The 25,245-nt window shown below is 35.7% G+C and overlaps 1 protein-coding gene across 5 annotated transcripts in view; it reads right to left on the reverse strand.

The window, feature by feature from the left end:
- The window catches only part of FNDC3A (fibronectin type III domain containing 3A), a 167,390-nt gene that overhangs the window by 30,279 nt on the left and 111,866 nt on the right, over nt 1–25,245 (reverse strand). For all 5 annotated transcript variants that reach the window (XM_082859634.1, XM_082859632.1, XM_082859633.1 and 2 more), the window contains 10 exons: nt 24,908–25,145; nt 18,888–19,157; nt 17,678–17,736; nt 12,928–13,085; nt 10,913–10,972; nt 9,687–9,825; nt 7,914–7,967; nt 5,737–5,861; nt 5,192–5,366; nt 3,307–3,393 (listed from right to left, as the gene is read on the reverse strand). In XM_082859634.1, coding sequence (XP_082715760.1) covers nt 3,307–3,393; nt 5,192–5,366; nt 5,737–5,861; nt 7,914–7,967; nt 9,687–9,825; nt 10,913–10,972; nt 12,928–13,085; nt 17,678–17,736; nt 18,888–19,157; nt 24,908–25,145 — 1,365 coding nt within the window. The remainder of the gene's footprint in view (nt 1–3,306; nt 3,394–5,191; nt 5,367–5,736; nt 5,862–7,913; nt 7,968–9,686; nt 9,826–10,912; nt 10,973–12,927; nt 13,086–17,677; nt 17,737–18,887; nt 19,158–24,907; nt 25,146–25,245) is intronic.

A 25,245-nucleotide genomic window follows, 5' to 3' on the forward strand; every position in this document is an offset into this window, starting at 1 on the left:
CTTGCTACTTGAAAACATATTTTTTCAGGAACTTCAGGAAATAAGGCATTAGTTTTCTAGTGGCCCAGAGTCATAGGGACTGGCCACTAGTCTCTGACGGTTTTAACTCTTTTCTTGAAAATCTGGACACTAGGTCCTAGCCCAGCTTCCAAGTGAACCACTGGATGGAATTAGCATTGTTCAGTTGTTTATCACTCTGAATTTGAAATGATTTTAAGAATTCTCATTGCTCACTTATGCTTTAAAGTTTTATTTTCATTTTTCTTTTGTCCTTTAAATTTTTTTGTTCTAATTTTGTTTTAGTATTTTGAGTGTCCTAGGATTGTCCTTACTGTACAACCTAGAACTCTGGCATTTGGTAAACTTGCTCAAATTAGAATTTTATGTTAATCGTATCCTTATTGTTTCTTTACAAACAATAATATACTATTTAGTCACTTCTTCCTGCATTATAATATTTTTATTGCTTTTGCTTAGTATTCTATGATTTCTTTTAGAGTGTTAAGATTTTATTTTGATATGTTTGCTTGAAAGAGGAGACTGCAAATGTCAAGCTAGAAAGGAAGACTCAAACAATAGAAGTAGGATTTAATGATTCAACCCCACCTCAGCTGGCACCCAGTACATGGCAGATTCAAAATAAATGTTTGAGCTTCTAGAAAACTTCATACAGTCACCATTTTCTATTTCCTAATATTTTTTTCCCTCCTCTAGATCAGTGGTTCTCAAATTTTCACAAGCATCAGAATCACTTGAAGAGCCTACTAAAATACAGATTGCTAGGCCTTACCCCCAGAATTTTTAAATAAATTTAGCAGATTATAAAGACATTAACAACGTCTCTTTTGAAGATCTGCTGGTATGATAATCATTACCTAAAGCAAAAATGCAATCCAACACCATAAGAGGAAAACTAGAATAAATGTACATAATACTTCTTAGGTATTTTATAAATCTTGTCAATAATAAAAACTGTATTTGAAAATTAAAATGACCCAGTGTTATCAGAAGTTTTAAAAATGAAGCTGATATACAAAATAAAGCATGACAAATATAATCATTATGCACTGCATAATCAAATTTCCCATTATCATTAAAATTTTCTTTCATAGGTTCTCAAGGAGTAATAAAAGTTATCTTTTGCTTTTTAATAGTGAAAACAATTTACGATGGCTTTTATCATTTATTTGAAATAAGTTGTTTAAACAAGCAATGGTAGGAAAATTCAAATGTTGAATTTATCAACTAATAAGCATCCTGTTACAGTCTGGGGAAAACCTCTGCATAAAAATGTAGGCTGGCTTATATTAACTGGTATATTAGCTAATTCAAGCACTGTCTACCAAGAAATAGCAATGCATATCACCAACCAAGTCAGAGCTAAAATATATCCTAGAATGGATGAAATACTAGGAAAGACAGAATTTTCAGAAGTCTCCATAGGAGAAGAATTTTCAAAGCTTGCTACTGCTTCAAGTGAGCAAGACGTAGAGTCTCCAGGCCTCAAGCAAGCAAGAATGACATGAGGTAGGTTGGGTGGGAGCAGCAGCGTCTGCCTAGTAGAAACTTGAGCACCCTGAATAGGACTCTAGGGAAGGATATAAAGGAAAGAGGAGGAGTTTCATCCAATAAGTAAATATTGTGAACATATGTGGGGCAAAGTTTCTCACTGATGATGATGGGAGGAGTTAGAAATAAGGAAAGGGAGAAAATTAGAATTAACCCATGGCACTAGATTAAATGGAGGTTTTTGGTGCAAACTCATGATTTTTAAAAATAGATATTCTAGAAATAAGAATATAAATGTGTTTGTGCATGTAAATTGTGTATGTGTGTGTGTATACACACACACACAAGACAAGCACACATACATCTAGTTCTTAGCCTTGTCCACTGAGAGGATGCCCAGGAGTAGCAATACCCTTATAGCATTAAGTATACTTACTACCCAGATCTTGACTTCTAAATACCATTGTCCACTTAAAGGACCCAGGTGCTTTGAGAAATGGCCAATATCAAGGTTGACGAAGAGAAAGTACAAGATGAGAATGAAATACCATGTTCCAGAAAGGGTGGGCTCAAAGAATGATGGGGTGGGGACATGTCAAAAAAATTCAAAAGTCAGCCTGACAAGGGCTCCCAAATCTAAGACAATTTGAACCTCATAACTGATAGCCATAGCAACAAAATATAACCCACTCAGTAAACAGGAATCCATGAGTTCATACTGAGAAAAGAAAGCTTTTCCTTATAGTATAATGCAAATTAATAAATGTAGAAGGAATGATAAAATTAAAAAAATCACCACTTGGCAACCATTAATCATGATTACTGAATAACTGATTCAGGCAGGAATTATCAATGGGTGTTAAAACTAGTGGGTGAAACTTTGATGAGGAACAAGATGTCTACAGAGTATTCACAAAATACTTATTACAAAGAGAAAAAGAACAACTTTACAGTGAAGAAACATGGTAGATATCACCTTCATCAAGTAACTACTAGTGACTGGACAATTGAAACTGCACCACTAGATAGAGCATTAAAATATCATTACTTTTTTCTGATATACCTGCCAAAAAAGCATATTCTGACTATGTTCAATGAAATCCACATTTTTTTTGACATCCACATTTTAAAAGATGTTTTGTTCACGTTTTGCAAATAAGACTCCCGTAAAACATTGAGACTGTTCTGAATTTAAATAAAGTTTGAGAAGCATTATTATATAGTAAGAAAGTAAAACTTATTAAAGCTCATTTGAAAAGGCCAAAATATTTAAGATTTAAAACCACAGGGGGCTTCCCTGGTGGCGCAGTGGTTGGGAGTCCGCCTGCCGATGCAGGGGACACGGGTTCGTGCCCCGGTCCGGGAGGATCCCACATGCCGCGGAGCGGCTGGGCCCGTGAGCCATGGCCGCTGAGCCTGCACGTCCGGAGCCTGTGCTCCATGGCGGGAGAGGCCACAACGGTGAGAGGCCCGCGTACCGCAAAAAATAAATAAAACCACAGGAATGGGCTTCCCTGGTGGCGCAGTGGTTGGGAGTCCGCCTGCCAATGCAGGGGACACGGGTTCGTGCCCCGGTCCGGGAAGATCCCACATGCCGCGGAGCGGCTGGGCCCGTGAGCCATGGCCGCTGAGCCTGTGCATCCGGGGCCTGTGCTCCGCAACGGGAGAGGCCACGACAGTGAGAGGCCCACGTACCGCAAAAAAACCCAAAAAGCCCCACAGGAGTGAGGCATGTACCTGCCTTTAAAACAGGAACAATAAGAACAAGCAAATCTTTCAAGGGCTTTCAAAGCTTACCTTAAATTTATACTTTGTACTACGTCTGAGATTTTTCACTGTGTAAGCAAGGTCTTCTCCATCATATTTAGGCTTAAAACCATATCCCTGGAAAGGGAAAATAAGTCTTCATTAGAGGTCTAACAGCAGAAATATGGGGAATAAGGAATATGTGAAAAGACTCAGGTCCTCTTCATCTTCTGTTACGTGCAATGTGATTAATGCTTGGTTGAGGGTAATCTTCACCTTGATGCTTCTATCTTGAGTAGACAGATCCAGAAATGCTACTGAACATTTGTAGGAGGATGGGGAAGACCACTTATTCTCAGTAAATACAGTAGCCAAGAGAAGATCTTTGTGTTGAGGGAAAATGAGAGACAATGGTAACATCACCATCAGTAAGCTTATCCCTAGAACTAACAGGAGTTTCCCAGACAGATGTTGCAAGAGCTAAACAAAACCATAACTATTTAACATATTTAACTTTCCCTGAACACATAACTGTGTTTAGGTGAATAGATGAATAGTTGGTTGTGCTGGCAGGTTGTGATGTCACTTATGTTTGGCATTATTTAGTTTGGCATTATTTATAGCCCCAGGGACAATGCTTATACTTTCCCAATGTTATTTTTAAAATTTAAAAAGACTGAGATATAATTCCCAAACCATAAAATTCCCATTTTTAAAGTATAAAGTTCAATGGTTTATAGTATAGTCACAAGCTTGTGAAACCATTGTTTAATTCCTAGTTCCAGAATAAAGCCTGTACTTTACTTTCTGGTTAGCAGTCACTTTCTCTCTTTTCTTATACACCAATATACTTTCTCTCTTATGGATTTGCCTATACCCATAGAAATGGAATCACACAATATGCAGTTTTCTGTGCCTGGGTTCTTTATTTAGCATAATGTTTTCAAGGCTCATTCATGTTGTGGCATAATATGTCAGTACTCCATTCCCTTATGTGGCTGAATGGTATTCTACTGCACGGATATATTACACTTTGTTTATCCATTCATCAGTTGATGGACATTTCGGTTATTCCCACTTTTTGGCTATTATGATTAATGCTGCTGTGAACATTGGTGTACAAAGTTTTGTACAAACATGTATTTTCAATTCTTCTGGGTATACACCTAGAATGGACCAAGCTATTTTTTTTTAATTAATTTTTATTGGAGTATAGTTGCTATACAACGTTGTGTTAGTTTCTACTGTACAGCAAAATGAATCAGCTATACATATACATATATCCCCTTTTTTGGATTTCCTTCCCATTTAGGTCACCACAGTGCATTAAATGGAGTTCCCTGTGCTATACAGTATGTTCTCATTAGTTGTCTATGGACCAAGCCAGTTTTGACTCATATTGCTTCAAAGTAACTCTGAAAAGCTATGGAACTATATATAACTAGGAGAAGACAGCCTAACTCTTGTTTAGCTCAGGTCTAGCTTACAGGAGATGAGACACTGGTAACTAGATTCAGGCTGCACTATATAGTCTGTGAGGCTCTTCAAAGTTTCTGTGGCACTTGGAGAAGCAATGCATGAACACAGTTGGAGAAGGGAGACATTCTCTTTTCTTATCTTTTAGAGTTGCTTAGTCTAAGGCTGTGGTGATCCTTCCCTCTCTTTATTTTCCCCAAAACATATATACTTAAAGTGTAGTCTGTGTTGTTCCCAGGCATAAAATGTATCCAAACACACATAAAAACCAAAACCCCCTCCAACACATCAAGAAAACAAAAGGCTGAGTTGTCCCTCACTTCCAGTCCCTCCCAAACAGTAACCAACCAAGGTTTCAAAGCATCTGGGAAACGATCTAAGTATTGTGGCAATATTTACTGTATCAGGATTAATGTCACACTGAAATGTTTTAAATACCATATTTAAAATACATACTTACTGAAGTTTCTTCCTCCATCTCTAAAATATAAGAAATTCCTTCATCTGATGGTGTTCCTGAGGGTTTACTCCATTGTAAGGATAACCAAGTAACCCCAGCTTTAATTAATATAGGACTTGCTGGCATAGAAGGGGCACAGCCTGAGGTGTAATATAAGACTTCTTCACTAAAACCACTGTTGAAGCAAATGGTTTTTAAGAAGGAATGAAAAATAGTTATTTTTTATAGCCAAAGAACTCATTTTGATAACTGACATTTTTGGGGCAAATGATAATTTTGATAACTAATTATAATCCAGTAATATATCTTGGATTTGGTAATATCTTTATGGTAACCAGGTCAGATACCTAAAAGTGAATTAGTATTGTTTTAAAACTGCAGTTTATGTAATTAACAAATTCTCTCATAGCTTTGCTAGGTTAGTAACACATCTTAACTATATCAACGAAGTGATAACTAAGGCAGAATTTTTAGTGGATAATTTGGACTGTGAATAATTTATACAAATGAATAGTCTAAAATATCTACATTAAAATGTATCTTACCTTGGACCATAGTCATTTTTGGCTGATAGTCTAAATTTACAACCCATTGCTGGTGACAGTTTAGTAATTTTAAATTGCTTCTGTAAGCCCGTGTAACACTGACAAAATTCTCCATTTCCTTTTCCCTAAAAGAAACAGTTATTATATATCATTGTACATTATTGTAAGAAGAAATCCACATTAATTCCTAATTGATAGTAACATATTAGCTAGTGTACATTAAAAATCATCTTTGTTACATGCATGTCATGAATCTCAAGAGAAGTCTAAGATAACACATCTTTTATATGATACTCACTGTTCATTAATGCAGAATTCAAAAACTGAAGAGCAGGCATCTCTGTATAGCTTCTTGAACTAAGCACCCTGTTTCATAGCTGATGCTTAACCTCTGGCTTTTAGTAAAAGAAATTCTTTCCAGGTATGGATCCCACAATCTCTATGGGGGGACTGGCGGCGGTGGAAATAGGTTGATCTTTGATATGCATAACTGGCAGCTTTCCTCAACCTATGAAAAGTTCTATGCAAACAGTTTCAAGAAAAGGTCCCTACCCATCCCCAAACCACCTAGATAGCTGCTAAACTTCCTTAAAGATTTTGGCACTACTACTGCTTAGATTTAATACTGAAAGAGTATAAACAGAGAGAAAAATCCCATTACAGACATTAAGATGGGAGAGAGAAAAGTCTGCAGTTCAGGACAACTGAAGAGTTTTAGAAATTTAAGATGCTACATAAAATCAACACATTTTTTATTTTCTACCCATTTCTCGTTATTGTGTGGTAGAGGTAAAGGGCGGTTAGGGTGACCTCTGCTTCAAAGAATACCTTTAGTCTGAATCTGGTTGCTTTATTGAACTCTAATTTTAGTTTTAATCGTGTTTATAGTTGATTCTATCAAGTTATCTAAATAGAAAATCATGTGATCTCTAAAAAATGATAATCTTGCTCCCCACAGCCCAGCCACCATAGCTCTACCTCTTGTTTTGATTCCAAATCATACTGTATTAGCTGTAACTTCCTGAATAATGTCAAATAAAGGTGGGGAAAACTGGCAACTTTAACTTGTATTTGCTTTGACTAGAAGCGCTTTTATTGTTTAGTGATAGTACTGCACTTAATACAAAACTATCAAATAAGGAATTACCTTTCTATTCCTAATTTGTTTTGAGTTTTAAATGAGATGGGTGATAAATTTTATCAAATATCTGTCATAATTTATTAAGATGATACGGTTTTTCTTCTCAGTTACTATGATACAGCAATAGACTTCCTAATTCTGAATTCTCTTAGACCTTCTGGAATAAAACTTACTTGGGTTGTGCCTCAATTTGAATTCCCAAATTATCAGTGGAATTTCTTCTACTCCCTCTGGCCCCTCCTCTTAGCTGCAGTGAAGCAGCAGCGCAAAAGAGAACATGATATATATAAATGACAGTAAAACAAAGTACTAAACAATAAAGCCCAGTATGTTTGCTGTGGTAGGCTGAATAACAGCCCCCGAAGTTACCCAGATCCTAATCCCAGGAACCTGTGAATGTTAACCTCACATGGTAGCAGGAACTGTACAAATGTGGTTAAGGTGTAAGGCTCTTGAGATGTGGAGAGATTATCCTGGATTATCTGGGTGGGTCCTAAATTCCCTTTTTAAGAGGGAAGCAGAGAAGGACTTGAAGACAGAAGAGGAAGGCCATGTGATAATGGCAGCAGGGGGAGAAAAGGCAATCTGATGTGGCCATGAACCAAGTAATGAGCACAGCCTCCAGAGCTGGAAAAGGCAAGGAAATGCGTTCTGCTCTAGAGTCCCTGGAGTAAGCACGGCTGTGGTGACACCTTGATTTTGGCCCAGTGAAAGCTATTTTGGATTTCTGGTTTCGAGAATTATAAGAGACTAAAAGTGTTGTTTTAAGCCACTCAGTTTGTGGTAATTTGTTAAAGCAGTCACAGTAAATGAACATGCTTGCCTTTAAGGCTGATGTGAAAGAAAATATTCCATCAAGTTAATTAACCAAGTGATAGCTTTGATGGTGGTTTAGTTGAAAACAATTAGAACACTGGGAAGTCTGGTCAGTAATGGTTTCTAAGAACACCATCAGCTGACTCATAAACAAAAAGGTATTTCTGCCTGAGGATATGCATACATTTTAGCCTAATTTAAAAAGTTTAAATGTACTTACCTCATCCCATTCTAAAATAAAACTTTGGATTTTAGAACCATTGTCACTAGGTGCCTAAAACAAACACCAAAAAACAAACAAAATGAGTACAAATTAGTACTTTTATAAAAGATATTGTGACGATCCAATCTAAGGCATCTATTGTGTGTTGCAGATGTTCTCTGGGATTTAGCCCTGGAAAAATGTGCACAGAGAATACAGAAATACATGTGTATCCTATAATCCTTTTAACTTCAAGAAAATAAAACAAATCAAGAGGCTACTCAAATTTTTATGAACACTGAACAATCTCTTTTCTCAAGATCTCTTAACTTTTATAATTTTTTTAAAAAAATTTATTATTTTTGGCTGTGTTGGGTCTTTGTTGCTGTGTGGGCTTTCTCTAGCTGCGGCAAGCGGGGTCTACTCTTTGTTGCCGTGCACGGGCTTCTCACTGCGGTGGCTTCTCTTGTTGCAGAGCACAGGCTCTAGGCATGCAGGCTTCAGTAGTTGCCGCTTGTGAGCTCTAGAGCACAGGCTCAGTACTTGCGGCACACGGCCTTAGTTGCTCCGCGGCATGTGGGATCTTCCCAGACCAGGGCTCGAACCCATGTCCCCTGCATTGGCAGGCAGATCCTTAACCACTGAGTCAGCAGGGAAGCCCTATAATCCTTTAAAAAAAAAAATAAATAAACTGCCTTTTATCAGAAGGTTTTATCAGCTTTAAGCTCCTGGGATAGATCCTGTCATTTTCATTAAAACTCAACTTACAATCTGAAAGTGATATTGTGTAATACACTAAAAAGTGAAAGAACTAGTGTTCTGAAAGAAACTCCAAGAGGGCATACTGTCTGGATCTCTGCTTCTAGACTCCACGTATCAACCGCCTAAGACTGCTAATTCACCAATCTGTTAATTTTCAGTGGTGAAAATTTCAGCTTTTTTGGTCATTTTTTCCCCAGTATTTAATCACTCTAAAACTAAAGAATTTCACCTTCATTTCAGTACAATGAAGAATTGGTCTTTTCCTCTAGGACTTCTGAATGTGCTCCTGGACATCCATACAGGTGAAATATCTGTTTATAATTATTACTGCCTAGACCCTAATTCCATTTTACAAGGTATTTGCGGTATAGTTTTAACAGTTACTGTATTCCCCCAAATGCAACTACTATGCAAGTTGGGAAAGCTTGTACTTAATTTTATTCAAAAATTTACCAAGACCTAGGTATCATTTCAGAAAATCATGTCACCAATGACAATGATGTCTGTGGTGTGTGAATTACCAATTCTATCTAGTGTCTCTCCATTTCATTACATCTTCTTGTGTAGCTGGGCACAAATATTTATATATCAAAAAATATATTATTCTATTAAAAATAATTTTATTCCTCCTTTAAGACATATTAATATTTTAAAAACTATGAGTCTAGTTATTATGAATCTCATTTTAGGATAAAATTCAGGATATAAAGGTGTCATTACAGAGTATTATAGAAAGTAGTAATGAGCCTGAGAATTACACATTGCAGTGTCATCACAAATTCAGTATAAGGGCTGCTAATTATAAATCAATCTTTTCTGCTATACATCAGTAAGAAAAACTGATGAGTGTTAATAACACTAATAAGAGTGTTATTTTATAAGGAACAAATGCCTATTTAATACATGTGAAGAGCAAGAGCAATTTAGCTTAAACCTTTTTGTCTCCAAAAACAAATGAAGTTTAATACTACAGAAGAAAAAAAAGGAAAACAAATGTCCAGTTGGAAATACTCTAGAGAATATTCTTACCTTCCATTGCAAAGTGAGTGAATTTTTGGTCCGATTGGCTATCCTTGGTGGATTAGGTATGTCAGGTTCACAGCTCAAGGTGGTAAAGGTTTCAGCTTCGGAAGGAGTTCCCTTTATAGAATTGTATTCTGCCTGGACTCTAAGGTGATAGAATAAATTGTTTTAACCTGCAGATAGAATCACTGTATCCTACCATTCTATAGCATCACCTTTAAGTACGGGCAAGTCAGTAAGATGCCCTCTAAATGTTCTATTGAGAAAATATGCATATCAGAAATAAAGGGTGACCCTTAAAAGAAAGAAAAATAGAATAGGCCAGGGGCTTTCATATTTTTCTGATTGCCGAAAGTAAGAATACATTTTAAACTGTGACTGTGTCTCTGAGATATGCATTTATACACACACACACACGCATGCATGCACAAGTACCCTGAAACAATATCCTTAACTAGGGTAATATACTGATACTTTCTATTCCATTTGATATTTAACTTTAAAAATTCTGAATATAACCCACAAAATTAATTTTATGATTTCAATAATGGTTGCAATCCACAGTTTGAAAAATATTAGGTTGGATGATACTTTGGGTTTATCCATAGGATGTATAATTGAAGACTTAATTTAATAGTTTAATAGGAATAATCCCAACTACAAGTGTTATTTTTAAAAAGAGGTGACTGACTAAATTGTTACACTGAGTCCCAGCTGGGGAGACCCTAGAGTCTATAAAATAATTTCAGTAAATTATAAAAGAAGAACGGTGCAGAACAAAACAGTAGTATCTAAGTTATCCTAATTAAATGTTATGAAATTCTCAGAGTTTTAATATCCCAAACTTGTACAAAATAGGATGGAGTAAAAATACGTAAGTAGCAAATATTATTTATGATTCTGTTTTGTAAAAGTTTCAAAAGCTGGGACAATTTTCCAGTGCTGAATTAGATATTACAGCTATATTATACATATTATCTGTATATTCATTCTAATCCCTAGGTCCTACAAACAGGGTGATTTACCACTTCAATATAACATTTGAGTTAAATGTTTTTGTTTTTTTTGGAAAGTGTTGATAATTATACCACAAGAAAAATCAAAGTCCACAAAACCCATGTTTTTAATCCAAAATTAATATTTAAATTATATTCTAGACTTTTAAGGAAATCATTAAAAACAAACAAACCCTATGCTATATCATATAAAAGCAACATATAGGAATTCCTTACTTTGCATGGTAATCTGTAGCTGGTTTGAGATCATTTAAAGTGACACTGGTTTCTTCTCCTCTGGGGAAAAAAAAGGCAACATTTCGTTGTATGATAAAGCATTCCAGAGGATATGTATTATGTACACTACAGTTTGTGGTACTTTATGAAATTATACTGCTTCTTACTTTTCCAACTGTAACCACATTCAGATTGCACTAATATGCAATTTGTGTAATTAAGATATATGCCGAACTTAAGCATGTACCTGAATACCACTTTAAAACAAAAAGGTATGCTAAGCAAATCAATTGTGTAAGCCAGACTTTTTTATTTTCCCCCCTGTGGAGTTAGGGAAGATACTTAGCTTACTGAAGAAACAGAACCATTTTCAATTATTTAAAAATCCACTGGTATATAATTAAAATGCTAAATAACACATGTACTACTGAAATCAAACCTACCAAATTTCTACAAGGAGTCTGCCACTACTGGATTTTATTTAAAATATAACATGGAACTTTATTTAAAATGTTACAGTTTAATGAGTAGATAAAAAAAAACTGAATCATAATTTAAGGTAAAGCATTTTTTATGGCCACTATTAAATTTTCAAATATAATGGCACATATTTTCTTAAATAATCATTTGATACAACTATTATTTGGGTATGTAGCCAACAAACTAGCCTGTTTTCTCTTCCTTTTCTTTTAAATCACTGTTCTCTGTTTCATTTCCTTCAGTTAAGTTTCTCTCCTTTCCACTTTATGGACTTCTTCCTCCAACCTCCCACCTCCCTCCCACTTTCCTTCCACAGCTATCCTGTTTCTCAAATCAAAGCCAGTGAATCGTATGAGAAAGGAAACATGTCTCACTGATAGAAGTACACCTTAATGAATCAGGCAGTTGTAGTAGCAGCCTCAGAAAGAGACCTTAATTGGTGCAGGGTAAAAAAAGGTGACTAAGGTTGACTAATGTCCCTCTTGTGCTCTCTGGTCAGGCTGCAAATGGAGATAAATCCTTCCTCTTAGAAAGCAGCCATATCAAACTAGAACAGCCATTAACACAAAAAGAAACCTTTACGTTGATGCTCCTTTACCCTCTGTTTACCTCTTAGGTAGGTTTTGTCTCTTTTAAGAAAAAGAAATAGAATAAACACAAGGAAGTCTCAAAAGAGAGAAGGAGATAGGACATTTTTATAACCTTATGTTGCTAGATGACAGTCACTGGAGCAGTTTCTCTTTCCTTTCTTCCCCACACTAGCTATTTTTTTGAAAAAAGATACCAAGAAGGCTGATGTATCCAGTGTTGTGTGTTAATAATGATCATTCAAATGGCTAACCACATCCTTTACAATCTTCCTGATGGTGAAATTTTAACTAGTAATCGACTTTATTCTTTTTCATCAGAATAAGCAATTTCTATATGAATAAGAAGAGAAAAATAATTTATTTTACAACCATCAATCATAAACGTCACAATTTTAGCCACTGATACTTCCTAAGGCTTCTTGGTATATAATATGCTTTAGAACCAAGAAAAGAGAACTATGATTTTTTCAAAGTATGATTATTAACATACCAACACACAAATGAGGAACAATGGCACTAAATTCATTTTACAATGGGATATGAGCTTGTACATATAAGAATTAAATCCAACTCCCTAGAGGAGCAATATCACATTGCATGAGTTCACAGTATAAGAGTTCTCCATTTCAGGTCCTGGCTTCTACATACTACAATTTATATTTATGTCTCAGGAATACGTGAATAGTGAAATATCTATTAGGGAGCCTACTGCAAAATAAAAAAGCTGAATGTGGGCAATGAAAGTGATTATTCCAAGGGAGTGTAGACAGAAATGTGAACCAGCCAGCATTTGGACTATTTACATTGAAATTACTATCACTGGTCAACTTATAGAGTCAAAATAAAAGCATGAAGAGGGAAAATAGCACAGAATTAGTTTTAAGCTGTTTTTGATAAACCATTAACTTATATAATGGCAGGGAGTAAAACGTAACAAATACCTACGCATATACACTTTTATATTTCCCATCTTTTCCAGTACTTGAGACCAGAATTTCATAACCATAGAGCTCTGGTACAGTAGTCTCATCTGTTTCGCCATTAATGAGGCTGGAAGGAGGTGACCAGGTAAGTACTACTGTCCTTGCCTGGATGTCTGAGGCCTGCAAAAACATAATATTTGAAAGCTCTTTGAAACAACTGTAATGTGTACAACAAACAGTAAAAAAAAATCTAATGGGGTTTCAAGCTTAAATAAAATATATCTACTTACATAAAATGGCTCACAAATAGAAACCTGTCCTTTTGTAGATGAGATACAATTTGCTGTGCAAGGGCAGATAGGTTCAACAAAGGTTTAAAGACCGTTTGGGGCTGTCTAAAACTATTAGTGTAAACATCATATACAGTCAAAAGAAGGGCAGAAAAAACCCACTTGTAACATGCTTGAAAGGGTTCCATTTCCTCACTTTAGAAAGTGTCTAACAATAAGAAAAAGACCAAAGCCTCAACAGAAAAATGAGCAAAGGACATGGACTGTCCAAAGAAATATAACTGAATAATTTAAAATAAAAAGATATAAAATATATCTAACTACATTCATAATTAAATAAATGTAAATTAAAACAAGATACTACTTTTCATCCACTGGGTTAGGGAAGATTAAAATTAATTAATGGATGAAATACTGGATTAATATCTAGTGTGGTGAGGGTCTGGAGAAATGGGTGGTCTCTTAAATGAGGATAGGAGTATAGATTGGTACAATCCCTATGTAGAGCTACTTGGGAACCATTATAAAAATTTAAAGTGTGTTTACTTTTTGATTCAGGAATTCTACTTCCAGGAATTTTTTTTCATGATAATATTCCATAAACTTACATAAGTACATAAATATACACCCTTAAGAATACTCGTCGCAGCACTTTTAATAGTGGCAAGAAACTGGAAATTGGTATAGCTTCTTAACATATTACTATGCAGGTGTTCAAATAATGAGGTAGACATGTACGTGCTGACATTTAAAGAGATCCTCAATATACTGGTGCTATGTAATAGAGGAAAAACGGAAGCTGCAAAGCAATATATATATGCTATGATTTCAGCTGTGTTAAAGAAATTAAAAAATGCACACAAATATCTGAAAATGTACTGTAAAAATGTACTAATCCTTACCTTTGGGGATTTTGTGAGTATGTGTGGTGGGATGAAGAGAGATATGAGAGAAAAACAGGAGGTCTCAATAGCATTTTTACATTTTGGATTACTTTTATAAAAAAAGTCTAATAAAGAGGAAAAAAAGTCTAGGGATTTGATTTAAACTAAAGATTGGTAAGAAAGGTATCAGATTATATCAATACCCAGACATTAATGTAAAAGCTTGCTTTAAAATTATCTACATTTAATGACTATCTTAGTCGAAGACAATAAAACAAACAGAAACAAAACAAAACCACTAACCACTAGGATGAAGCCCCTATCTTGAATTAGGCAGAATAAACAGTCTATACACAAGCATAACTTTCTCTCCTTTTCAAAGCTCTCAAAGCTTGAATAAGTTTAGAAGACTGTTACTGTATTTATTTTGCTTCTGCTGAGTCACAGGAAATGTAATATTTACTGTCATGCTGTCTTTAAAAAGTCTTAGTACAGTACTATGTTGCATTTACAATGGACTTAAAAGTGATTCCTTGTTTTAACCAGTGTCCATCTGGCTATTAATCTGTAACTGTGTAAGGTTTTCTTTCCTTTTTAAACAAACATACTGTTAACATACATATATCTGTACCCTTTAGAGTTTCTTGATTTTATGGGATGATCATAACTGTGTTAAAACTGTGAGAACAGGGAAGTGAACAGTATTCTGAAGGTAGGTAAGTTAATAGCATTAACTGGCATCTACATTATAAAGCTTATTAGGCTTTGTGGGTACTGATTACATCATCAAAAGTATAGGCAATAGAGAAAAGACTAAGCAGGGAGACAGAAGACTTGTCACTAATTTGCTTGGTGATACTAAACTCTCAACCTTTTAGGTTCCAGGTGTCATCTATACAAATGAGTGAAATGATCTGTTTACCTTAATTAATCAAATACAGTATATTTAAAATGGCTTTTTTTGGGGAATAAATCTAGATTTACAGAAAAGTTGGGAAGATAGTATAGATACAGAGTTCTGTATACTTTCTACCCAGCTTCCTCTAATGTTAACATTTTATATAATGATGTACTTCTGTCAAAACTAAGAAATTAACACTGGTAGAATACTATCAATTAAAATTTAAACTAAATAGGCTTTTCCAGGATACTAGTTGAATTTACCAAGTATAGCTTAAACAAAAAAATTAGACACACTGCTAATTTCAGCTTTTCTAGACAATCCATTTTTACAGAATAACTCTCGGTCCCAACTCATTCTTTAAAAAAGATATTTTATTACTTGCATATAAATGTTAAGGCACAAAAGATTACACTAGGGTTGCTGTGGAAAACTTCATGAGAAGTGAATTTTGAATAGAATTTTAAAGGATTTGGGATGGGATATAATTTCGGTAGAAAAGAAATGGGTAAGCTGCTGGAACATGTGTGAGTGTGTATTTTTAAAGGTTACCTAGTAATTTCATGTTCATGAAAACCATAGACTAAGGGAGAGAGAGAGAGATAGTGGGCCATTAAAAGGATGATAGGAGAACAAGGAAATGATCAACAATGTCAAACACTGGAGGGAGATCAAGGAGAATGAATGTAGTCTGAAAAATGCCTAAAAATGCTGTTTTCTGGTGCTGGTTTCAGAAGGATGTAACCAGTTGTAAAGAAGAAAGAGAAGTGGACTGCCATTAAGGTACTGTGAAATTCCTGTGTAAAGATGAGTGTGTGTGTGTGTGTGTGTGTGTGTGTGTGTGTGTGTGTGTGTGTCCAGGAAAAAGTAGATCCTAGAAATTTATAGCGAAAAAAAGGATAAAGCTTGCAATTCAGTTTGGCATGGGGAGAATTAAAGGTAAAGAAGAAATCTAAGATAATACTGATACTGTGAGCCAGAGAAATCTGGATGAGTAAGTGTTCATTGATGGAAATACTGAAATTAGAAAACTAAAGGGATCTAATCCAATTCCTTTTTTATTTTAGAGGAACAATGGAGAAGAGAAAATAGGAAAAATGATGAAGAATTTGGTTTTCTAGATGAAGTTCTAGTTGTTGGCAAAACATACAAACTTGGGTATTCTTTAGGATGCTTCAGGAAATGTGGTTCTAGAGAAAGAGGTGAATAATGAGGGTTAAAAATACAGATACAGAAATCATCTGAAATATGTCTTCTATTTGTATGCTACTTTAGAAGTAAAATTTCCTTTTATATCCACTTTTATTTCCTTTTATATTACTTGATCCTTATAATTATGCTCTAAAGCAGGCAAAACAGACATAACTATCTTTGTTTCATAGATGAAACACATTCAGAAAGGTTAAGTGACTTGTCTGAGGTCACTCAACTAGTGACTAGGGCCTGAATAATTCAGTTCTTTTTTTGCTACACAATGCTTCCATTTTTTATTTTAAAAAGTTAAAAAAAAATGTTTTATCTTTTGGCCATGCCACATGGCATGCAGGATTTTAGTTCCCCAACCAGGGATCGAACGCACACTCCCTGCAGTGCAAGTGTGGAGTCTTAACCACTGGACTGCCAGGGAAGTCCCCACAATCCTTCCATTCTGAATCCACTTCTAGACAGTAGCTGAAAATAGACATGACCGTGTAAAAATACGTGTGAGTACTGACAAAGACTAAATGGTAGTAGGCAAACATGAAAATAGAAGTGGTTGAATTATGTACAGTATATTTTAACTTTTGAGGAAGCTTGTGGTCTTTGTTGGGTAGTGATCAAAACCATTCTTGAAGAAAAGCTGTTCGAGCCCTGGTCCAGGAAGATCCCACATGCTGTGGAGCAACTAAGCCCCATGCGCCACAACTACTGAGCCTGCACTCTAGAGCTCGTGCGCCATGACTACTGAGCCCATGAGCCACAACTACTGAAGCCCGCGCACCTAGAGCCTGTGCTCTGCAACAAGAGAAGCCACTGCAACGAGAAGCCTGCACGCCACAACAAAGAGTAGCCCCCACTGGCTGCACCTAGAGAAAGCCCTCGTGCAGCAACGAAGACCCAACGCCGCCAAAAATAAATAAATAAATTTATTAAAAAAAAATTCAGTTCGTACAAGCATTTTAATCTTTTTTCTTATCTGATGGAAATATTTTTTCTATTAGAATGATAGCCTTTATTTAGGCTATTCTAAAAATATGCAGATGTAGCCAGTTTTGCTGTCATACCTTTTTCTGATTTTCTGATTTCTTCTATTACATCTACACAAAAAAAGGACTGGGGAATATTAACTTTCTTCTATGGTTTGATTTTAACTCTTTCTGTATATGGAGTTAATTGGATATATTTAATTTGGAAATAATATAAATGGGTTTTTTAAAAAATGATAATCAGTTGTACCTACACTCCTTAGATCTTTGCTTGGTCCAGTCATTCCCAATGTCATTGAGCATATATTAAAACCTTGTTTAAAAATTCTTGGTTGAGTAGTCTGCTTCACTGATTAAACTAAACTATCTCACCTTATGTCAGATCTGTACTGATCCACTACTGACCTCACATTCCTTACATATAGTTAAGTTTTAAACAAGGCCTGAATATACCAAAATCCTATATGAATATACTAAATATAAATGTCAAGAAAATACATAAGATACTTACCACTGGTTTGACAATGTTGGAAAGAAGTGCTTCAAAAGCTTTAGTTTCTTCATCTTTTTCTTAAAAACAAAACAAAACAAAACAAAAAATGAACCTAAATGCAATCATCCCACTCCCTTCCCAATATGTCTTCTAAAACATATACCAAGTGGTTGGTATTTTGAGAGTTTTATTGTCTGGTTTTTACCTCTTAGTTCATATTCAGCAGCTTGTGGCTCTTTAGAGTTCTTCTGCCTCAGTTTCTATGTCTGTTTTAACCATGATTACTAATTATAATACCACTATATACATCTGAACTAGTCAATAAGTTTTACGGAAAGTGTATTTTTATACTTAAAAAAAAAAAAGTAAAGAATATTCTCTCTCTGGAAAGTCCTTATTTGCCAATCTCATACCTCTTAATGACAAGTTAACTAAGTATTTGTTTCATGACATGCCTTAACTGTGGTTCCCAAAATAGGAATATAATTGACTTGACCATAACTTATAGCCACCACTGATGTATCTGAAACTTTAGCTTAACTCTTCTGAAACATCAGTGCTGAAAAGAATGATCAGAAGGTCTCAAAAATATGGGAGAACATTTTGATAAACGTTAATAGGCAAGCCAAGAGGCTGTTAAAGCATTAAATTTGTTGATGGGGAATGGAAATTTTAAAGAAAAGGAAGTAATGCTCAGAGTTCATATGGTGAAAGTCACAGGTTAAAGGAAGGATCCAAGGGAAACATGGGGATTTTGAAACAAAAGAACTTTTGAAGAAAGAAATGGACAATACTCTATCCTAACTACAGAGTATATAAATAGATTGGTGAATGACAGAACTAGTTGCTATCAAGGACTTGTGTATAAAGAAGCTGGGAGGATTAAAGAGTTTTGATAAAAATCAGCATAGCCTTATCTAGGTCCAGAAAGAAGAAGGAAAGGAATCTGGATGACCTTTGAGTTTTCCTATCAAAGAGAAATTTCTCTTGGTTAGTAAAGTTTAGATATAGGTGAAATTATTAATTGAGCTTTCCCAAAATGTAAAAAGAAATACCCTAGTAACAATTTAGGTTCTAAAACTTTCCCGTCACATTTAAGAAGTGTTAGGCTATTAATCGACAGTTTATGTGAAGCATGATGAAATGACTGAAAGGTTAGAATATACTTTTAGTAGGTTAAATGATGATAAAAAGTACAATTAGAATATATTGTATTTTAAATAGTTACCTTCTATTTCTGTATCAATTTGTGCACCACCTTTCCCCCTTCCTGACTTGTTCTTTGCTGATCCTATGTTTACACCACTAGCATTCTGCCCTTTCGTAAGCCCATTATGTTCATTTATGGGAGAAGGGCATTTCTGGGGTGATGATGGTGGACTGTTCATTTTATCCTTCTGTGTTCCTTGGCGATCCTTTAATTTTTTCTGCAAACGTTCATATGTCTTACTAGATCTTTCATCTCTAAAGTTGGACCTTCCATGTGTAGAGTGGGCATCTGAGAAGAAATAAAAAATAAGACATTTAAAAAGGTCACTGTCTCCAAACCCATTTATGGCATGAGAAAAGAACAGGAAATAAATCTATCTATATTATATAAAACTTATGTATTATAAAATATTTCAAAGAATAATCTTGCATAACAAAGCTATTTCTGTGTCTCCACCAACTGAAAGAACCAAGCTTTGTGACTTGATTATAACTGTAATCTTATAGACACTTCTTTCCTTCCTCTTTTCTCAACTATTAATCTCCATAGAAACAGCTTGCTGGTATGCTATGACTATTACAGGTGGGGAATAAGAGCTGAACTGAGCTGTGTACAGTTCTTCTTTTACTCTTTTGTAGCCATTACTTTTAGCATCTCTTTCAACTTCAAACATATCAACTAGGAAACAGAAAATCTCCAACTACCTAAATTCCCTTATGACTCAAAAAAAGCAAATCATCACTAAAAAAATAAGGTTTTAAGAGTCAGCAAAAAGAAGTGAGTGGGACTGTTAACTAATAACAGAATCTAGGTACAGAGTATTACATTTTCAGATATTGTAAACTCAGGGCTGAGACTGAGAATGTATTCATTCTAATAAGTCATAGAGCAATATAATATAAATCAATACCCTCATGAATATTGTTAAATCAGTTGTCCTCAGAGTTCATTTTCATTGTAAATTTAAAATCTGTAGTGAGGAAAATATTTTTCAAAGGAAAAGTCTCAAAAATCTCAGTAAGAAAAGTTTTAATTTATCAGTGATTTAAGAAAATTAGTATAATATTCTTGAATACTGTAAGGATATGCACAATAATATTAAAACCCCAGGAATTTGGATATATACAAGTAAAAGAGTAAGTTTAGAGCCTTACTTCATATTATACACAAAAATTAACTCAAAATGAATCAAAGACCTAAATGTAGGAGCTAAAACTATAAAATTTATAGAAGGAAACAAGCACATATCTGCACTTTGGATTTGATAATAATTTCTTAGATATGACACCAAAAATACAAAGCAATCAAAGAAAAAATAAGGTAGACTTCATTAAAAACTTTTCTGCATCAAAGGATACCATCAAAAAAGTAAGAGACAACATGGGAGAAAATATCTGCAAATCATATATCTGATAAGACGACTTGTATCCAAAATACATAAAAACATTTACAACTCAACAAAAAGATAAATAACCCAATTAAAAAGAGGTGAAGGGGCTTCCCTGGTGGCGCAGTGGTTGAAAGTCCGCCTGCCAGTGCAGGGGACACGGGTTTGTGCCCCGGTCCGGGAAGATCACACGTGCCGCGGAGCGGCTGGGCCCGTGAGCCATGGCCGCTGAGCCTGCGCGTCCAGAGCCTGTGCTCCGCAATGGGAGAGGCCACAACAGTGAGAGGCCCGCGTACCGGAAAAAAAAAAAGAGGTGAAGGATTTAAATAGACATCTTTCCAAAGATGATATAAAAATTGCCAATAAGCAAATGAAAAGATGCTCAACATCAGCAGTTACTAGGGACAAGCAAATCAAAACCATACTGAGATAATACTTCATACTCACTGGGATGGCTAGAATCTAAAGACAAATTTTGGCAACGATAGGAAGAAATTAGAACTTTCATACGTTGCTGGTAGGAATGTAAAATAGTACAGTCACTATGGAAAACAATTTTGCAGTTCTTCAAAGAGTTAAACATACAATTACCATATAAGCCAGTAATTCCACTCTTAGTTATATACCCAGGAGAAATGAAACCATATGTCTACACAAAAACTTGTACACAAATGTCACAGCATCATTATTCATAACTGACAAAAAGTGTAAACAACCCAAATGTCGATCAACTAATGAATGGAAAAACAAAATTATATCCACATAATGGAATATTTTTCAGCCATAAAAAGGAAAGGAGTACTTATCATGGTACAAGCTTGAAATATACCTTGAAAACAGTATGCTAAGTGAAAAATGCTAGATACAAAAGGCTATATATTGTATGAACATTTACATGAAATCTCTAGACAAATCCATAGAGACAGACAGTAGATTACGAGGTGGGGGAATTGGGACTTACTCTTAATAGACACAGAGTTTCTTTTTGGGATGATAGAAATGTGTTGAAATTAGATAGCAGTAGTGAATGTAGTATCTAGTGAATATACTAAAAATCACTGAACTGTACACTTTAAAATGGTGAATTTTGTTATGTGAATTATCTCAATAAAAAAGAATAAAACACAGGGACTGTAATTAATTAGTGCATACTTTAAAAATGTAGTTATCCAAATGTTTTTATATTTCATTTACTATGCAAATAGAATGATAAATGGACCATGAGGGAAAAATAAAAAATACGTTGTAATAACAGGAAATTTATTATCAAACAGATCTGAGAGGGTTAACATCCTCAACAATGAACTAGTTGTGACCTTGCAGAAATTACTTAACATTTCTGAGCTTCAGTTTATTTATCTGTATTTTGGAGGATTTTATTGAGGCTTAAGTGAGGTAATACATGTATGAGCATAGTGTCTAGCAAAGTTCAGGCTCAATAACCATAGTTGTTGACAGTGAAATGTTGGATTAGGTCCCACTTTGGGAATCCAAACAAAATATGCATGGAAAAGGGGTCATGGAGGCAGCTACTAATTATAAAACTACTGTAAAACTACTGTAAGTTACTAGGATCTAGTGGTAAATTCCTTGGCTTATAACCTCAAATAGATATGACTCTTATCTTCCATCACTGGGTAGCTGGTTTTCAGATTAGTGCTCTTCGTAGATCTGTATGCTTCACTTTCTTTCTCATCGCTGTGAATCATATTCATACATTCTAATGCATATCTCCTCTGAATAACAATGGGTTTTAACAATGTAAAACAGTAGTAAAATGTAATATTTAGCCTTTTCTTATAATTTTCTCAGACACATTTAAAAAAAATATTTATTTATTTATTTATTGATTGATGCATTGGGTCTTCGCTGCTACACAGACTTTCTCTAGTTGTGGCCAGAGGGGGCTACTCTTCGTTGCGGTGCGTGGGCTTCTTATTGCTGTGGCTTCTCTTGTTGCGGAGCACGGGCTCTAGGTGTGCAGGCTTCAGCAGTTGCAGCACGTGGGCTCAGTAGTTGTGGCACACGGGCTTAGTTGCTCTGTGGCATGTGGGATCTTCCCGGACCAGGGATCGAACCTGTGTCTCCTGCGTTGGCAGCCGGATTCTTAACCACTTCGCCACCAGGGAAGTCCCTCTCAAACACATTTTAAAAAACTAAGTCATAATTAGGAGTAAAAAAATGGAAGAGACCGATTTATAGTATTTACTCTGGCTACTCAAAATTAAGTTCATGGGGCTTCCCTGGTGGCGCAGTGGTTGAGAGTCCGCCTGCCGATGCAGGGGACGCGGGTTCGTGCCCCGGTCTGGGAGGATCCCACATGCCGCGGAGCGGCTGGGCCCGTGAGCCTTGGCCGCTGAGCCTGTGCATCCGGAGCCTGTGCTCCGCAATGGGAGAGGCCACAACAGTGAGAGGCCCGCGTACCGCAAAAAATAATAAAATAAAATAAAATAAAATTAAGTTCATTGGACCACTGCATGAGCCTCACCTGGAAATTTGTTAGAAATACAGAAAACCAAACCACACTCAGACCTATGGAATTAATATGCATTACTTGGGCAACAGAAATAAGTTTGAAAAAAATGTAATATATTACATAATATATATAATACATCTACTACTTACAGGTTGTGCTACACAATTTAAATTTTGTATTTAGAGTTATTTCTTCTACAGATTTACTAAGCATAAATGACAGGTACTGATTAAATGCAAGGAAAACAGTGATGAATAAAACAGATTCAGTTCTTAGGTGGTTTACAGTTAAATAAGGGAGAAAGACATCCAAGAAAAGAACAAAAAAATCAAATTGTGTTAAGTTCTGTGAAAGAAACAAAAGGTTTCAGTGCTAGAGACTGATAAGGATAGGTTAGGGAAGATCTCTCTGAAAGCTGAAATCTAAAGAAAAAAAAAAAAAAATAAAGAAGCCTTGCATGGAAAAGGGGGAAGAGCACTTCTGGTAGAGAGAACACCATTTGCAGAAGCATTGAGGCAAGAAAGAGCTTGGTTCTGAAAAACTGGAGGTGGGGCACATGCATGGGAAAAAGTGGGACAAGGCAGGATCTTGTCCAGGGCAGCCGTTTGCAACCAGCGTCAATCCTGGCCCCTAGGAGTCATCTGGAAAGTCTGGAGATATTTTTAGTTGTCACAATCGAGTCAGGGTGAGGGCTGGAGGTGTGTGCTACTGGCATCTAGTGGGTAGAGGGCAGGGATTCTTCTAAATATCCTATAATGCACAGTTCTGTCCTCCACAATAAAGACATCCTTCCTCAAAGATCTAGAGTGCCGAGGTTGAGAAATCCTGGTCCAGGAGAAGGGTTTAGGATTTTATTCTAAGTACAATGGAAAGTCACTGAAATCCATTAAACAGAAGAATGGTCTGATTTATATTTTAAAATGATTACTCTGGCTGAGCCTGGATGGTTGGGGGCCGCAAGAATGACAGCAGAAAACTAACTGGAAGGCTGTTGTTGCAGCTGTCCTGACAAGAGCTGATGGTGGACTAGAACTGAGGAGCAGTGGAGAAAAAGTAGATTGATTTGGGAAACTTCTGAAAGTAGATGCCAGTTGAAGTGGGGGTTGAAAGAGGAGGAATCAAATGTGGCCACATCTGGTTTTCCCTTGAGCAAACTGAGTGGACAGTGGCACCATCTATCGGGATGAAGATGGCAGAGAAAAGCAGGTTCCATCATTGAGATTTATGTTTTAAAATGCTATAACTGAGATGTATGAGACAATTTAAGTGGAGTTATCAAGAAGGCATTTACGGGAGTTCCCTGGTGGCCTAGTGGTTAGGATTCCGGGCTTTCGCTGCTGTGGCCCAGTGTTCAATCCCTGGTTGGGGAACTGAGATCTCGTAAGCCGCATGGCATGGTCAAAAAAAAAAAAAAAAAAAAAAAGGCAGATAGAAATAAAAGTCTGTGACTCAGAGGAGAGGTTTTGACTGAAGATACAAATTTAAGAACTGTCAGTATATAGATGGTATTTAAAGCCATAGGAAAGAATAAGATTATTATTTTCTGTGTGTGTAGTTGTCTGTCCTTCCCAAAATTTAAACTCCCTGAGGGCAGATGTTATGTCTTACTGTTTTTTTCAGTATCTTACAGAACCTAGCAACTTTGGTTAGTGGCATCAGAGGCTTCAGGTTTTAACAGCAGCATGATTATTCCTGGCTAAAAAATTTCCTCAGAGCCTAGAGAGCAGCAGGACAAAGAAGACCTCTTGTTTGAATGTGTCCCCAAATAAATACTGCTGCATGACAGAAGTTACTTCCCCTCTTTGATTTTCTGTTTACTCATCTGCCTTGAAAGGTGATCATGAGGATGAAACATTTAACGTAGTGTTTTATTGTTTTGTTTTTAAATTAATTTTTATTGGAGTAGAGCTGATTTACAATGTTGTGTTAGTTTCAGGTGTACAGCAAAGTGAATCAGTTATGTACATATACATGTAACCACTCTTTTTTAGAATCTTTTCCCATATAGGTCATTACAGAGTATTGAATAGAGTTCCCTTAACATAGTGTTTGAATAACAGAAAATGATTGTGATATTGTTACCATTTTTTGTTTCTTTTATATAGTAATAGTACCTATTATATCCAAGCAAAAAATAGCCAACTCCATAAAACAGGAATATTTTTAGATCCTTACCTACATCTCCATATACTTGTGAAGACTGATACTGTGTCATATACTGTGTTGCCATGTCTCCAGCTCCAGTTACTGGTGAGTACATGTGGCGTGGTGGAGGGGGCATCATGGTTGGTACAGGAATGAAACCAGGCAGAGGAGGATGTGGAGAACGATGGATGACTGTGTGACCACCAGGATGAAACTCTGGTGCCTGAGGAACCACAACAACTCTTCGAACACCATTGTCTTCAATAACCTACAAAATGAACAGATTAAAAGTTTCTTCCATAGGATGTTAAGCAATCTTTTTCAAATATGTTAGAGTAAGAATTTTTATACCATTAGGAGTTAATTAA

Source organism: Leucopleurus acutus, assembly GCF_964270905.1.
Source record: "Leucopleurus acutus genome assembly, chromosome: 18".
Classification (NCBI taxonomy): domain Eukaryota; kingdom Metazoa; phylum Chordata; class Mammalia; order Artiodactyla; family Delphinidae; genus Leucopleurus; species Leucopleurus acutus.